The sequence below is a fragment of the Tachypleus tridentatus genome, chromosome 9, assembly GCF_004210375.1.
Source record: "Tachypleus tridentatus isolate NWPU-2018 chromosome 9, ASM421037v1, whole genome shotgun sequence".
Taxonomy (NCBI): domain Eukaryota; kingdom Metazoa; phylum Arthropoda; class Merostomata; order Xiphosura; family Limulidae; genus Tachypleus; species Tachypleus tridentatus.
The window spans coordinates 96667003-96685531 of NC_134833.1; the positions used below are offsets into that span (position 1 = coordinate 96667003).

Genomic DNA, 18529 nt, shown 5'->3' on the forward strand with positions numbered 1-18529 from the left:
TTTAAAACTACATTCATCACATGGACAAGTTCCTGCAATAAAAACCATTCATTAAATTCGCAACAACTGCAGACGAATAACATAAACTGATTTTAAGAAAACTGCCTACTCAAGTAAAAACATATTGTTCTCGTGAACCTACAAAGGTAGCAATCAAACAGATACGTCCTATAGGTTTCTATACACGCGATATTAGAAGGAATCTTTACTTCAGTAGCTAAAGAATACTCTTATCGAATTGAATAAAGTAGACAGCGTGTTGTTTAATGTGACAAAATTCATATGATAAACTTACCTTCTGAAGTAGTTTATTTTCTAAAGTGTCTACTTGAATGTGGGTAGGTACTGTCTGCAGTAGGATCTTAGCCGAGTCAATAACTAGAATAGAAAAACCGCTGATGTTATTAACTTGATCTACTGTCTTAGCTTTACTATTATTATATGATACGTTTACCTGCAGACAGGTTAGGGTGAATAAACGAACGTCACAAGTCTTGAAGTGTTTCAACGATCATTTGCAAATGATAAAATTCTTAAGTATGTTTTCTAGGTTGTAAATAACAACCTCGAAGTGCCTCATTGTTACTATTACAAATATAATATATTTTAAGGTGTAATGACACATTTTGTGGTCAAGTTAAACATTTTGTTGCTGAGTTATCAAAACGTGTATTCTGTATTCTTGTGCAGTAGCCGATATTTCCACTACTCTTTTCTAGCAAAGATGAAGTATCTTGTTTCATGTTTTTCAGCAACACACCTTTTGAAGGTTGTGCGCAAGGGGCAAGCAGGGGACTATGTCACCAGAATAACTAAGAATACAAACTATGTTACTTTTGTGAATGAACTACTGTTTATTTCTATGCATATGATATATATGTGTTCGTGTTCATATAGCTTATATAAATATAATTTTTGTGTGTTTAATGGCCGTCCCCTCCCGTAGCAATCAACATTAAATTCTTTCTTACGGGCCTGCATATATTAAAGCAATTTATTTTTAAGTATTTATGATATGTAGTTTTCGGATAAAAGTTCGCCTTTGTGCTTAAATTGTCCATACAAGAAGATTTTAACATTTATGTATGTCGAACAAATGTTTTCTAAAATGAGAAAATTGGCATTTTCGTTTTCATAGCTAAATAACAGCGACGATGGTTAAGGCGTTCGACTCGTAATCTGAGGGTCGCGGGTTCGAATCCCGCTCAGACCAAACATGCTCGCCCTTTCAGCTGTGGGGGCGTTATAATGTTACGGTCAATCCCACTATTCGTTGGTAAAAGAGTAGCCTAAGAGTTGACGGTGGGTGGTGATGACTAGCTGCCTTCCCTCTAGTCTTACACTGGTAAATTAGGGATGGCTAGCGCAGATAGCCCTCGTGTAGCTTTGAGCGAAATTCAAAAACAAACAAACAATCACTTATTTGGTTCCGCCACTTTTTTATCCTATACAAACTTTACGTTTCACTCCCCCAAAAAAAAAAAGACAACAAACAACAAGATAAGATTCTACCCATTCCGTAATGCTTTGCGCTAACCACGAAATGTAGTGTGTAGGCTTTGATGACATGTATTATAATCTCTTATTATTTTCTTTATATACAAATTTTAACTGAAAAGTTCGGCTACACATGATAACATCACATATCATTTATTCGTCTATCTATACAAACACACACATATATTTATATAATTAAAGCTTTTTACACTTACGATCGGTATAAAATCACAGAAAAGTGTAGAGTTACAGTTGTACTTTGAACTGATAAAAATATCAGATTTTACTTACACAAAGGACACGTTGACGCCATAATCAGACACACCATAACCACACTGTAATAAAAGATCAGAGTACAAAAGAAATTGTTAATTTTGATCAGGACATCTACACGATAGAAGGGGAAAAACGTTATTTATTATTCATAAGTTTATTTAACGTATCACGAATGTCAAGTCAAAAGAAGTATTTTTAAACCGAAGTTACAATAAACATGTAACGTAAAGAAACTATAAACTCTAGTTTTTACATTGAACATTTTCTGAATATATATGTATACAAAATATAATTGCCTTATCTTATACAATATAAACGAGTCTGCATAAAATTCTAATATCACATACTTATTTTCTAAGGCATACATTTACTTTTATTAAAACAGGATTCCAGATCATTTTGAACGAACCACTCGAAGCTTTAATAATCATTTATGATGCGTACAACGAAAACATTAATCTTGTTAACAGTTATGAATACTTGTACTTAAATGTTTTGTTTTAACAATAATACAGTTTTATCTGGTTTGAAAAAAAAAAAGGTTCGTAAGTTTTGTTGCAGTTCGTGAAAAACTGCTCTATGACTCTCAGCCCAACTCTTAAGCGATGGATTAGAGGGAAAGCAACTAGTTGACATTATCCACTGCCAATTCATGGGCTATTTTGTCACCTACGAATAGTGAGACTGACCATAACATTGTAACGCTTCCAAGTCTCAAACGGGCTAGTATGTTTTGCGACGTGTTTCGATCACACCACCTGGAGGTTACGAGTCTAGTGCTCTAACCACTATGCTACGCCAGGCCATTTTGTAAGTAAGTTCTAACTTTATTTTCGAAATGGTTATCGAAACCAAAAATATGTTATTTCTGAATATTTCCAAATTTTAAGATAAATACAAAGAAGATAAAATTTACCTTAGTGCTGGATCAACATAAAAGCGATATTTCCATTCAGTCAGCCAAATAATCAAGGCACTAATAATGACAATCACCGAGCCTAATGCATCAGCCAGTACATGAAGAAAGACACCTTTCATATTCATCTGCGAACTACTAGCTGTTAAGAATGAAAAAAAGCGATACTTGAAATACGACTTTGATTGTATTTTTAATATCATATTGTTTTTTAAACAGTGAATTTGGTGTTACTATTACATACGAAATACATTTGTGTAATGAATACTTCAAACCATTTTTACTTGGTGAAGCTCTATAATAAAAAAAGTGAGAAAAATACAAATTGTACGTTTCATAAATATTTCATTTATTACGAACATGGTTTGTCAGAAAAGATATCATCAGATGAAAAATGATATATCTTGTTAAAAAATGTACATGTTTAACCAAGCAGCCGGAAGTAATTTTAACACTTAACCTACAGTTGAAGTTGATTTGGTCATTTAGAACTTTGTCTGGATTCGTTTTTTATAGTCCTAGTTACTTCTAGAATTTCCAGGTTATTTATTTTCTTACCTATTTCATAGACATTTAATTTTTTCTCAAAGAAAATTGGTGTTTCATTTCTATATTTATATAATGTGTGATGAAACAGTTGAGTTCATTTTTCCAGCTTCTCAGATTTTACTTAGACGGCCTGAGTGTGCCGTATACATTATTACACTCTGCCCAAATCTATCTATGAAATAATACAATTTATTTTTGTTTTTGACGTCATTTGGCATAGTATGATGGTCTACTGATTTTAAGTTAATGGTCCTTATTTTGTTCATCAAAAATCTGCAAATTAACTTAGTTGCATAATCATTATTTACAGCAATTTACTTTATCGTTTTCAATTCAGTTTCATAATCTTGATGAATTGTAAGTTTGTGAGACATTGTAGAAGCACGTATGATGTCACCATAAATTAGATTTCTGAATGTACTGATGGAATTTATCCTATTACTTATGTAAATAGCTGTTTAGAAAATTCGTGTTTCTGATTTTGCCATATCCTTATTAAACTTGATAAATAAGTTTTGTGAACTTGTTTGTAGTTATGCTACTGAACCATTTGACAGAACATGATTTGTCTACAAGTATGTTATAAAGGAGCTTTAATTTGAATTGACGTAATGATAAAATTAAGCACAATTTTTCTTTTTCCTTTCTTTAAAGATGGATCTAGGGCTTTTTAGAAGTTAGAAACATATGGTAAAATAATAAATAAACAACAATATGAAATTTAACAGTTTCTTTTTACATCCATTTAAATTTGAATTTTGTGTAAAGATTTGAATTTCCAAGGTTGCCCCACCGTATAATATAATAAATATATTTAATGGTAATATCTAAAAACATCATAAAAATGGACTGAATCAGTCTGTTTGCCTATTTATTTCAACTATGCATGAACAAATACAAATGTTCAAACTATAGCAGTCAGATTTGTCAAGTGAAAAGCATGAGACAACAAAAATAATCCTCTTGGTTTCTTTTGAAATATATTATGATATGTACTGATAATTTGTTGTATTGACTGAAACATACAATAAGACCTACATGAAACTTAAAGAAAACAACAACAAAGGTTTACTTTTCGGTAGGTCGCTATTTAAAAATAAAGTTTAAATCTGTTCAAGCGCTTTCAAGCGAAAAATATCAATTGCATGCCTGTTTTATCATTCTTTGAAACTATTTGTTTTACCTACCGGCCTTTTTCTTTGGAACGTGATGTTCTTCCTCAGAAGATGTTTGAGCTTTGCTGTCCACGTTAAAGATTTCTACATTTTCTGCCCCACTCTCTTCCTGAGGTTTTTTCTTGCTTCTGGAATTATCATCATGGGAATGTCCACTATGGGAATGACCACCATGACTATGACCGTGTTCTAGAAATACGAATAGAATATAATCTCAATTTTCAAAAAATCTTGATTAATCGTTCGGCACTGTTTGTAGTAATATGATAGAGGGTTAAAACATTTCCTCAGTGGATAGGTAATACATCATTGTAATGTTTAAAACGTACTCGTGTTTCGAAAACTGTTTCAGAGATTACACTATGCTCTAAAGAAATTATCGTAAACATAATTCATTTTAAATTTACAAGATCTCTGAGACTGTTGCTGATTTTACAGCAATATATGATGAATTCAGTAAAACTATTGCTGATTTTCTAGTAATGATTTTACATGTGAGGAATTTAGACATACTTGCTTTTTCTTTCAGTGATAACATAATAAATGCGTGATGACTTCGCTCAGATTGTTACTGATTTGACAGTGATAATTAAAGATGTGATGAATTCAGTCAAACTGCTGTAGATCTTACATATATTATTTAATATGTGACGAATTAAGGTAGAACTCAAAAATATATTTAATGAGAAAAAACGCTGGAAAGAAAGTTCTGTAAAATAATTTACTGTTTGAACCTACAAACTCACCGTGAAACAGGAACAATCCGATAACGTTAACAAGTAAACCAGCGCCACCTACATAAAGAATCAAGACAGGATTGTGAATTTCCTCGGGTTCAAAGAAACGTTTCAAGGCTTCCACAAAAATGGAAAAGCAGAGAGCCATGAGGAAAATAGAATTCACTAAAGCACCTAAAACTTCAGCCCTCGCCCAACCAAATGTATTCTTAGTCCACTTCTTAGGAGACATCTAAATATAGAAAAAAAGGAGTTTTGAAAAAAAAACACTTTAAAAAGAAAATAATGTATTACAAAAACAGTTTAAGGTTAACGAAAATTACATTATATCGATTCGAAACTCAAGTGTTTTAATATATATTTGTTTGTGAAAAATAAAAGTGCTAAGTTTTACTTGTAACAGTTCTGAAGAGGAATACTTAATGATAAAACTGATTATTTTTGTATTCATTTATTGAAAGAACTATCATGTAGTTAAAATTATTTTATTCTTTACTTTAAAAAATGAAAGAAGTGAAGTTTTTTCAGGTCCGTATAGTTTCTGTTTACAGTGTAAATGGATATATCATTTTCGACATTTATGAACAATTCAAACGCATGCTTTTTTGGTGTTGAAACCGTATTCTGTAACTGAAATAACAAACCATTGTTCTATCAAGAATATACCCGACTTTCTTGGAGCCATCTAGATATCACCAGAGTGACGACCGGGTTTTACTTTACATGTTCCTTAAAGTGATACTTCACCCTATGTTGTAATTCAGCTACTCCATGATCAACTTTCTCAATTACACACCGTTTGAAGGAGATTTTTGCGTTAGTTTAAGACAGATGAATACGGATTACAATTATCACAGCAGTTTGAGGAAGAATCTTAAAAATTGGTTTATTTAGTGTTTAAAATGTATTTGTACTCATATGACATTCAGAAGGGCTTACAGAAATGCCAGTTTTTAAAAATTAATTTTTATAATATGTTTATATATTATTTCATTAACTACATATCTTTCTCCCTTTCCTGTTTTTCTTGCGTTTTTCTGACCGCTGATTGTTTAACTCAAAGTTTAGAGGTCTGTGTAATGTCATTTTAAGACAAACTTTCACAATCCTAACTTTTTTGATGAAAAGTGAATTATATCAGTGAACATGTCTGTATGGAATATCTGTTTCCATGTTTAAGATGATGGTAGAAATCTATGAGACTTCAAGTTAAACCCAATTCATTTTTTTTTTAAAGAAAGCAGAAGATCGAATATAGAAAATAGTACAAAGTGGTTAGAGTACACAGAGTTCATATTCTCACATGTGGGTAGATTATGCTTAGCGCACATTCTTACGCGTGGCTAGCTTATGCTGAACTCATATTCTCACATTTGGTTAAATTATACGAAGGTCATATTCTCATATGGCTAGCTTATACTAAGCTCATATTTTCACATGTGGCTAGCTTATGCTAAGCCCATATTCTCACACGTGGTTATATTACGCTAAGCTCTTATCATCTCAGATTACACAAGTTCATATTCCCACATGAGACTAAATTGTATTAAGTTAGTGTGAATATATTACACTAAATCCGTATTTTCGTATGTGACTATATTCCATTAAATGTGTATTTATACATGTGATTAGATTACACTAACTTCATATTTCCACATGTGACTAGATTACACTAACTTCATATTTCTACGTGTGGCTAGATTACATTGAGCTCAAATTTCTACATTCCGTTTAGTTTACGTTAAATTAAGTTCACATTTAGTCACTTACTTTGATTACACTAAGCTTCTATTCTTACACGCAGTCTAATTTAGTATAAATTGAGCTCATATTCCCAGGTGTCATTAGATGAGATTAAGCTGATCTTCTTCTGTGTGTTTCAATGAAACCGTCGAATATTTATAACCCGCGTGGTTTTAACGGTTGAGAAAATTACAGTTATTCAATATATTAAGTCAACTATTATTACTTCTTTTTCTGAAGTTCACAGCTTATACACTGAATGGAACTGCATGCAATAAGAAAATACGTATTTACTAACATCGAAGAGGAGTTAGAAACCATTTTCATTATACAATTCGTCTTGTAGTCTTTCTGATATGAAGATCACGGGATTCAGTTTCAAGTAACACTAGTTTATTGTTAAAATTTCAAATTCATCATAAAACTGTAACATTTTAACGTAACAACCTAAAAAACTCACTTTGAAAAAAGCAATAAATGTAGAAATTCCAAAGTGGCGTTATCCCGCTTGGTTTTCTACCCTGCTTTCAAATTAGAAGCTTGGGGGAAGTTTTTCTGAGTGTGTTTCCATTTATCAATATACGTATCGTACAACTATGAAAAGCTTTGTTTCTTAGAAATTTGTGTTGTTTCTTCTCTAATTTAGTTTCACTCACCCTTATAGAAACAAAAGCTATGACAAGGGCTAGAACGTCCGAGAGCATGTGGAAGGAATCGGCTACTAACGCTGTAGAATTCGTGACGTAACCGACGACGATTTCGACTAGAAAGAAGCTGCTAGTCAATGAAAACATGCTGATCAATCGACATTTCTTCCCTGTATATCTTCCCATTCTGTTGTAAGACTCTTTTTTTTTTTTACCAACAAATATTAACTACAAAGCTATTAAACGCTAAATATATTAATAATAGTCGATATTAACGATTTGGAATAAATAGCTTTATTACAGTTTTCTGTTTGATCATTGGTTAAATTTCACTTTATCAAAATATTTAACAGCAAACATCTGAATATTTTCATCTGTTTTTCCTAGTATTTTTTCTTAAAGTGCAACACATTCCAATAAACCAAGCAGTTCTCTCTCGTGAGGGAAGAATTTCTGAATGACCAACGAAGAAAATAACCTAAAAAAGAAAATTAGCTCAGTATGTATGTAGTTCATTTATACAAAGGTATCTTGACACAATAAAAAAATTCGATTATATACGTATATTATACTTTGTGGTTTTACATTTATGTAAAAATCCATAGCTCTTAGATAATGTACCAGTGAAGTATTAATCATTCTGTAAGTTTGTTGTCAAGTGCAAAGCTAAAGAATAAGCTATCTGTGCTCTTCTCATCACGGGTACTGAAACCCAATGCTAATGTTATAAAACCCTCAGACTTATCGCTGAGCCACACCACCTGGATAAATCTATCAAATAAATAAATATTTTCAAACTGTAAGAAAGGAGTATAAAAACTACATGAGAAAAAAATATTATTATTTTATTCTATCTCATATCCTTAATACTTTTGCTTCCTTCGATATACAAGACGTATTAGATTAATCTTTATAAGTAATGTATGAAAGCACCCGTAACTAAATACATATGTGATTCTCTCGGTTCAAGCTTTATATCCTTCGCTACTCTTTAAAATTATAAATTTCCTGTATGTTTAATAAGAGCTCTTCACTGGATTTGTAATAGGTACGGATCACCCAGCTCTGGGGATCAGCGTGTGTTTTTACAACAATAATATTTACCGAAGAATGTTGAAATTTATTATATATTTCAGAAAAAAACACACCAAAACTAATAATATATGTGGAAAAGGTTTGAGTTTTCATTTATTGGAATAGGTATTGTTATACTCGGTTTGATGTAATATGTGTTTACTCTTCAATAAAAAGTTGTAACGTTTGTTTTTTTTCTTAATTTTCACACAAAACTACGCAAGGTCTATTTGCGACAGCCGTCCATAACTTAGCAGTGCAAGACTGAAGGGAAGGCAGTTAGTCATCACACCACCCACCGCCAACTCTCGGGATACTCTTTTACCAACGACAGTGGGATTGATCGTCACACTATAATGCCCCCACGGCTGAAAGATCGAGCATGTTTGGTGTGACGGAGATTCGAGCCCGAGACCCTTAAATTACGAGTCGAGTCCTCTAACCATCTGGCCATGCCGGGCCCAGACAGTATTGTAATAATGTTTTAATAAGGAGTAAGTGTTTACATTAGTAAACATATAAAGTAGGGTTATGACAAGAGTTAAACTTAGCGATTACAATTTACACAATTAGTAGTTTCTGTAACGATTCCTTGCATATGTCTATATAAGCACTATTGTAAAGAAAAAGAGCTAATTACCGGCCTTCGCTGCTCACACGAATGTCAATAAATCACCAAACGTTCAAATAAAGGTAAGGCTTAATACATATACACACACACACTCACAGATAAATGTGCAAAACAGTTTTTCTTAAACTCGAAAAAGAAAAACAACGACGCGACTTTCAACAGACAAATGTGCACGAACACGTGCTCCGCTGAACACATATATGAGTTAATGTTTTAAAATAATCTTCAAAAATCCAGGGAAGATTATATTGAAAGGTGAACTGTAAATAAAAGCATTTTCTTAAGACAAATATTTGATTCTTTATAGTTTTGAATATTATCGATCAGCAAAATATCATTAGAAAGATTTAATTCTAACGAGCAAAGAGTTTATCTACTAAACACAGTATTAAGCAAATTGATATACAAAAGTACGTAGCTACTGATTCATGATTTTGTTTTGTGTTTTTTAAAATATACTTTTGGATGCCTTTGAATGTTTTACCTTTTTCAAGCTATTAGTTCTTTGTTATAACACTAGGTACATAAGTAATATAAATAACGTAAACAACTGAAGGTATTTTACTTCACCACTGATTAAATAAAACCTTCCAAAATATGATAGACAGGTGTAAATAACAGTGTAGAAATTAACGAACCTTTTTGTTAAAGCCTTTAGTAAATCAAAGTCTTCAGTAACTCTTGAGCCTGTGTGGCATTTCCGATAAAGTGGCCAGACTGTGAATCCGAGAATTTATGTTTCGTTTCCCGTTGTTGTAAATACTCGAACTTGGGAGTCATGCGTACGCTATAATAGCGACGGTCAAATTCGGCTAAACAAGAACAGCTCAAGAGTTTGCAGTGGGTGCTGTTGACTAGTCGTCTTTTCTCTATTCTATGAGTTTAAAATTAGAAAAGGATAATGCAGGTAGCCATTTTGCAGATTTTCACGAAAATTCAAAAAAGAAACAAACAATCCTCACCAGATTTAGCCACTGATTTGTTAAACTCTGATATCCGATGAAAAGGATTTGTATTTCAAAAAAAAAAAAGATAGTGTAAATTACTTATACTTATATTTTTTGTTAGAACTTCAAGTAATTGTTTATTACATATTCATTTTTAATTACAAAGAGTGTAATTTCTCTATGAGGAGGTGATTTAATTTCTTCCTGAAGTTTTTTTAAAAAAGTGGCCCCTATTTTTGATGTCAAATGTTTACTGTATTTTGTTATTTATTATTAAAAACTATCTTTTAAAACATAATATCTTTCCGCTGTCTGAAAAAACAAACAAACTGATAATATAGTTTCATTCTTCAAAGTCCCCCGGTAGGTTAGCGATAACTTTCCGGATGTACAATGCTAAAATTTAGTATATGATTTTCCACGGTAGACAAAACGCAGATAGCTATAGCGTTGCTTTACACTAACCCTTCCCCTCAAAAATATTCTTTAGGTATCTTAACATATATTTAAACAATTTCAAATTCAAGTATTTCGTAGTTTATGTTTTTTGAAGTCTTACATCATCAAATAGTAAAATTTTAAATCTGTTATAATTCTTACTTACATATTGCACTATAACACAGTTGGTGACGAACCTTATGTTTGTCATTAAATTATTAAAGAAAATATCGAGCGAGTTAAATATATTTTTGAAATTCCACTAATGCAAAAAAAATGTATATATACTTAACATTCCACGTTCATACTTAATAATATAAAGTTGATATTAACTTCATTTCTCCATACCCCGTGGCTAAACGATATGACTGAGACTGTAACGTTAAAATCAAGTTTTAATACCCGTGGTGGTCACATTACAGATAGCTCATCATGTCACTTTACGGGTAACTACAAACGAAATAAATCTCTATTTTATCAAGACATGCAGGCCTTCAATATCTCAGCCACGATGGAAAAGTTTCGATTTTTTATCGCAATTTTGTAATTTATATTCAAAAGGCCTGATTTCTCAGGAGTTGCTTAAAATCTTTGTAAGTTTTTCAATTAAAGAAAAATTGTTTTTAAAGAATTTTCATTCAAGTTTGTATATTTTGTTAAACCTAATAGGAAAAATGAACTTACTTATTGAAAGTTGTTATCTCAGGCGTTGTAATGGTGTAGTATCTTTCGTATTGTTTGTCTCCTTTTACGTTGCAGGTTTGCACACGGCCTTTTGTTCAAAGGGCAATTTTACTAGATGGTTCAAGACAAATTTAGAATTAGATTTTTATTTATAAAGTAACGATAATATCTATGTGCTACTGATACCCCCTCACCCAGAAAAAGAAATTATCACATATGATTTTTTATCATGGATATAAAGATTACGTGGATTACAGTTATATCATATTACCTTAACCTTGCACTACAAGTTGACCTACTTGCGATGAAAATTTAATTTTTAAGAAATTTTATTTTTAAACTATAAAGTTATTTTAAACAGTAAACAAAAATCCTCCAAAGAATATGAATGTTTGCCTAAACAACAAAATTGTGATTCGCCAACTTAATCTATGATAGTTCACTTCACACCGAAACATTTGTTTTTCGGATAAGTGATGATACAAGAAGGGTCCTGATCACTATAGTTCTGTCGTTTTCCAGCCGACCTGATAAGTCCTCATATATAGCGCTCTTTACAAATTGTCGCATAATTTCTTTAATTTAAATTGTAACTTTTTATAAAAGAGATGCACTTTCTAATTAGCCCTAACAGGAGACACACGCACACTGTATTAGATTCATGTCTTCCCGTCAGCTCGTGAGATTTAACGGCTGTCAAAAAGTTATAATGAAATCATACAAATTTAGAATTGTATTTTTGTTATCCTATTCTATTTTATTTTTTTACTTTATTATAGAGGAGGGCAAAAACAATTTTTCCAATTCTACAATTCATTTATCAGTGAAAGAAAAAAATAAGTTAAAGAACAAATCGTGGTAAACCGTTTATGTACTACATAAGTAAAGATGCAAAACTAAAGTACGATATCAATTCCAAATACATTTAGTTTTATTCTTTAGGTAAGTTTTTATTGTTTATAAAACAATAAATCTAAAGACTGGACAAGAAAAAATTATATACAGAGAAAGATGCTCACAAATGGATACTCACCATGTATAGAATCCTTGGTATCACTAGGAGAATAATGCTGTTAACAAGATTTTGTAACAGTCTGCATTTAGCTCAGCGTTTAGTCTGATGCTGGCTCCAAGAAACCAGTTAATGTCAGCTCCAAGAGAACAAATTACTTTTGAAATCAGTGTCGGTTCGAAGAGAACAAATTACTATCAGTTACAAGAAAGAAATGCTTATATTACTGTTAAAACTGGTTAATATCAGTTCCAAAAGATAAAACCAGTTAATGTCGGGTCCAAAAAATAGCTCCTAGTTTACTGTTGAAATTAGCTAATGTCGGCTTTAAGAGAAAATAATTATTGTAGAAATTAATCAATATTGGTTCTACGAGTATGTAGATGAAAGTTTTCTGTCGAAATAAGTTAATGACAGATTTAGTTGACTGTTCAGATTAGTTGTTTTCAATTCTAAGAGTAAAACAGTCAGTTGTCCGCTAAAAGTAGTTCCTAATTCAGTTAAAACAGCACAACTTAATGAATTACAGTTAGGACAAGAAAATAAAACAAGAGAACAAATCGTAATTATTTAAAAACTAGCCGATATTATTTTACTTATACAGAATATCTACCATACATGAGGTAAAAATGTGTCAAGAAGAACAATCTTATAACCTTCACTTACTTGTTCTCCCCAAAAGAGTCAACATATAATAAAATAATAAATTGAGTACTTGCTATTAGAAACTGTCAAACAAGAAACACTTGTTAAAACCTTTTTTGGATAATCAATTTCCTGTTTTCCCGGCTTTAACATCCTGTTAGTAGGGTATGCGATCAAATCCGGAGATAGCTTATTTTAGAGCTCGTAATGTAGTTGACAGAAGTTTAAAGTGTTTATTCTTGAAAGTAGCTGTGATGGAACATAATATTTTGCGTATTTACCGGTATACTGTGGAAATGTTTTTTTGTTTTTTTTCTAAAAGGGAATAATTTTTTTCTTACCATTATTAACATACCAATTTCAAAGAAAATTGGCCTTACTGGACTGTATTGCTAATTACTAAATATCGTATCGTGCCCTATGATAAAGTTGTAAAAAGTTGTTTCACTAGAATATATGCTGTAATATTATTGTTATTTTTTTATTATTTGTTTACTTTATTTATGGCTTTGCTTATTTGCCCAAAATACGCAAGAGCTGGTTACGCTAGTCTTCTCTAATTTTGAATTGGTTGTCGAAGGAAGACAGCTAATTACAACTTTTAGGCTTCCCATGTTTGATCGAATAGCTAGCTGGATTTAACCGCCACTATTAATGTCGTACCCACGATCCTAAAGCGTGGAGCGAGATTTTGCGGCAAAAGACCTGACCGTTGATTCTCGGAATAGTAGTCCGTTACAATAACCACTTGGCTACGTTCAGCTCTGTTTGTACAGAAAATTCAAAGTCCTTGTTTCTTTCAATAGGCCCAGCATGGCCAAATGGTTAAGACACTCGCCTCGTAATCTGAGGTTCGCGTGTTCGAATCCCCGTCACACCAAACATGCATGCACTTTCAGCTGTGGGGCGTTATAATGTGACGGTCAATCCCACTATTCGTTGGTAAAAAAGAGTACCCCAAGAGTTGGCGGTGGGTGGTGTTGATTAGCTGCCTTCCCTTTAGTCTTAAACTGCTAAATTAGGGACGGCTAGCACAGATACCTCTCGAGTAGCTTTGCACGAAATTCAAAAATAAGCAAATAATCCTTTCAATATAAAATGGAGATACAGTTGAGATATTACGAGTATTTCATACAGTATTAAATTACTGCAAAACTTTCAGTTTATGATATACGTATATGCTATTTGTATTTATTTATAATAACATGTTGTTTATCGAATGAAATGAAAAAAATAGAATGAACTGGATTTTCTTTTCCCAGTTTTTCTTTGTTTATAGCAAAACACTAATTACTTCATAGTTCTAGTCAGTTTTTGTTTATATATTAATTTTCAACTTATCTAATTATGTAGGACAAAATAACAAATATTTTGATTTATTGTGCATTTAAAAACCATCATTAAAAATTAGTAGTTACTGATAAATCAGTATAGCTTAAATCAATCTAATTGTTTCGAGATTATGTAATTAGAAATATCTATTTATTAAAGAGACACATTATTAAGCCCAAACAAACATTAGGTAGGATCACATTTCGTTGCAATAATATTAATAAAAGGGCATGTCTGTGGGTCTGTGCTTGACTGCCATAACTCCCAGAGAAAAGAATCAAGAAACCTAAACTTTTGCATACATACTATGTGGATCCTGAGGATATGCACTCGGTTATTATTACTTATTCACGTGCGTAAGCACATGTACCTTTTTAATGAGGAATATTAGTAAAAAAACTCATAGAAAGGAAGAGGTTTCTTGTTTGTTTGTTTTTTCAATTTCGCGAATAGCTACACGAGGGTGATCTGCGCTAACCGTCTCTAATTTAGCAGTGTTAGACTAGAGTCATCACCACCCATCGCCAACTCTTGGACTATTTTTTACCATCGAATATTGGGATTGATAGTAACGTTATAACTCCCCAACGGCTGAAAGGGCCGAGCATGTTTGGTGTGACAGGGATCCGAATCTCATGATGGGCCAAGTGGTTTCTTATATTGAAAATAGAAATAACAGACAAGCAAGAAGGTAAGTGTGTGCGTGTGTGCAGGTGAATATCTGTGTAAGTGTGACCGCTATAACTCCAAGAGGAAAGTACCTAGAAACCTGAACTTTTGCACCAATACTATGTGGCTTCTGAGGGTGTATATCTGGGTTATATTACTTATCTTATCCACGCGCATATTTTAAATGTGGCAAAGTAGAGAAAACCCAGAAAAGAAAAAAAGTAGAAAAGAAATGTTTCCTTATATAACAATTTCTAATATATAAAAAATTCAATGCGTTTTGGTAACAATGCATTTAACAATTGCTTTCATGTTATTTTACTTAAATTAGCAACAAACGTGTGTAGGTTATATTTCTATGTTAAAATGGGTTTAGAATACACACACTGTTAATCTAAATAGCCCGAGGGAAGCCATATACTTTCGCTAGTTATAAATAATCCATTGAAGTAAACTTTATCTGTAGGGATAGGTTTATAGTAACAAGTGGAAGACAAGTGTGGTAGATTATTGCTTTATGTGTTAGAAAATTCTTGCCGACCTGGGTTAAAATGCATGCATAAGTAGAATGTTATTTGATATTTTAAAGAAATAAGGGCCATGTGCCACCTATAAGAGAACTGACAAACCATCCCCTCATCTTCAGAAGCTTGTATTGTCGAAATAACATAAAAGGGTTAAGCATTTCATGTATTTATTCGATATTTAACATTGAAGTATTCTGTTTCAGTGCAGTAATTGTATGAATGCTAATTATCGATACATTCAATTACTCGATCGATTATTTGTGAAATTTTACAAGTGAGTTTATTTGTGCAATCATAGTACCATTATTTGGTAAACCTTCGTTGAATTTGAAAGTGAAAACATTATTTGCCAATTTAGGCCTGCAAGTAAACCTCTGTTTAAGTGATAGTAGATTTTTAGGTTAAGAAAGATATATACTTACTTGTTATCTTTACGTGGACTAGAATTCCTGTTATTTTTACCAAACAGTTTAAAAAATCCACCAACGAAAGCATAATGTTTCAACGATATAGTGGAAATCATGAAAAGCAGAAGCTAAATTAATGTAAAAATAAGCTTTTAAACATTAATATTATATAACGTATTACAATTTATCTCGGACGAGTGTCCTGTTTATTATGTTACGTATTATGATTTCAAATAGTTGGAAATGTGAAGTTAAAAGTTAGTTGAATATCAGTATGCTTTAAGTTTATGACAGTTACCAACAAAATTGATACACAAAATTTTCTCTCTTAACACAAATATTTTTAATATACAAACAACAACACAATTTATAATAACGGTTATTTTAAATGATGATTTTAATACACAAGTTTTACAAACTTACAAACAATTTTGAGAATTCTGTCTGGTCTGGAACTAAATATTTTATCAACGGTTCACGAAGAGCGAATTAATCCCATATTGAGACACAGATATATCTCATTTGATGGGAAAGCTAGTCTGTTTGTAATTAAGCACAAAGCCACACAATGGGCTATTTGTGCTCTGCCCACCACGGTATCGAAACCTGGTTTCTAGCGTTGTAAGTCCGCAGAGATACCGCTGTGTTAGTGGAAGGCGACAGGGAACTAGCTAGCTGCTTTACTGAGAACACGTAAATTTTTCACCTACGAGAATATTTAAAAACTACAAACATCCGAAGTTAATTCTGTAAAGATAAACTGTTTGTAATGTTCGAAATCTATAAACGTTCCTGGTCAAATATCTGTAGTATTCCAATTAATAAGTGTTTATCACAATTATAGCTTAAAAGGTTTATACTGACTGTAGCAAATTAACAATATTATAAAACTGTCTCCCCGCATTGTGTTGGTTATCTTTTATAAGCTTGAGAACAAATTTTCTGGAAACTTCAGCTAAAGCAACAATGTTAGTATTTTACCTATACATATCGAACATCGTTGATTTTTAGACTCGATAATCTTCTGAAAACTTATAGAACGGGTGGTATTTTTTGCAATACGCATTTGAGAGTATAAGTTACATGCATTTCTAAATATATATTAAACTGAAACGAACATAGATATTGAAGTGAACGTATAATATTCAATTCGTTACCCTAATTAATATTACTTCTATAGTTATGAAATTAATATCAGTATATTTTATCCTTCTGTACGTTTTTATTTTAATAGTGAGTTATTATAATTTTTTCGATATCATCACAATGTGAAAACACATGTGGTGTGTCGTGCAGCCAAGACAACCTACAGGGCTTACCGTATGTCACTTCGGAGTGATAGTTTAGTAATTTTCAACCTTCTGTAGTCAAGGCTGCGCTAATCCAATCTACCAAATATTTTTAGTGGATATAGTCTACTAGAATATCAGTTTACCAAATTTATTGGCAATCTATTAAAAATATAGAAGATATAAGAGATATGTTGTTGACAGTTAACTCATTTTGAGTAGCATCTCATTAGATAAGAAACACATACGGCTTATCTCAATAACACATTGATAAAAATCTGTATTCTACTCCTCACTAAGGTAACAAGACAAATTCAGAAAATATTACACTTAGCAAATGAATGACAATTCTGCAAGAGTTGTTAGGTAAAATGTTTTAATTCATAGAATTATTTTGCGAATTCCTTCTTATACTATGAAGTCTCTATCTAATTCTAATGTTAGCCACTAAATGGTTTGTTTGTTTTGGAATTTTGCACAAAGCTACTCTAGGGTTATCTGTGCTAGCCGTCCCTTATTTAGCAGTGTAAGACTAAAGGGAAGGCAACTAGTCATTACCACCCACCGCCAACTCTTGGTCTACTCTTTTACCAACGAATAGTGGGATTGATGGTAACTTTATAACGCCCCCACGGCTGAAAAGGCGAGGATGTTTGGCGCGATGGGGATGCGAACCCGCGACCCTCAGATTACGAGTCGCACGCCTTAACACGCCTGGCCACGCCGGGCCACCACTAAATTGTAAAAGCTAGTTTTTCCTTTTCAATTATATTATCAATTTACACGAAAAAATCAGCTTGAGAAATGTAATGTATGCTGAAATCTTTGCATAATGTGAGATAAATAGATATATAAACACTTAATTTGTAAATCACGGAGAGAATATTTTAAAGCTTTCAAGAAAATTCAGAACAGTAAAGAAAATTTTAAAGTGAAAAGAAGGGATGATTTTTACAATATCAGCACATCTTAAGATCTTTAATGAATTCCTATTTATCCATTTATAAAGAATGCTCATTAAAGTAGTCATTTTTGAAATCTCTGTAAGTTGTTAGAATCGTTTTAGATGTTTAACTTAATAAAACATTACTACATATTTTCTTGTCAAAACTTTACACATACGTGGTTTCAAACAATTTCTTAAGTTGGAAGTCATTTGTAGAGGTAACCAGTAACCAATATATCAAGGCCTAAGACACTTATAGTCTATACTATATTTAGCGACAATTCTGGGAATATGTAGTATTTCAGACAGAGATCGTACACTATTCACTTTCAGGTACACGATTTCCGTAATAACAGCAGGAGATTCCAAGGAATCTGGTCTTGTTGAC

General features: G+C 32.1%; 2 protein-coding genes across 7 annotated transcripts in view; one reads left to right on the top strand and one right to left on the bottom strand.

Annotated features, from left to right (window-relative positions):
* LOC143225826 (uncharacterized) overlaps nucleotides 1–18529 on the top strand; it is a 439460-nt gene that overhangs the window by 176094 nt on the left and 244837 nt on the right. The gene's annotated exons all lie outside the window — the stretch shown is intronic.
* LOC143225825 (uncharacterized) lies at nucleotides 203–13091 on the bottom strand. Of its 5 annotated transcripts, none has more exons than XM_076455888.1 (8): nucleotides 12993–13091; nucleotides 11315–11425; nucleotides 7550–8018; nucleotides 5160–5382; nucleotides 4426–4602; nucleotides 2690–2831; nucleotides 1789–1832; nucleotides 203–378 (listed from the first exon to the last, which is right to left on the bottom strand). In XM_076455888.1, exons 3-8 carry the CDS (start codon nucleotides 7724–7726, stop codon nucleotides 218–220), a joined length of 924 nt encoding a protein of 307 aa, XP_076312003.1. In that variant the 5' UTR covers nucleotides 7727–8018; nucleotides 11315–11425; nucleotides 12993–13091; the 3' UTR covers nucleotides 203–217. The 5 variants fall into 5 exon arrangements, with proteins under 5 accessions (XP_076312003.1, XP_076312002.1, XP_076312007.1 ...); XM_076455887.1 differs by lacking the exon at nucleotides 12993–13091 and adding an exon at nucleotides 12348–12510; XM_076455892.1 differs by lacking the exon at nucleotides 7550–8018.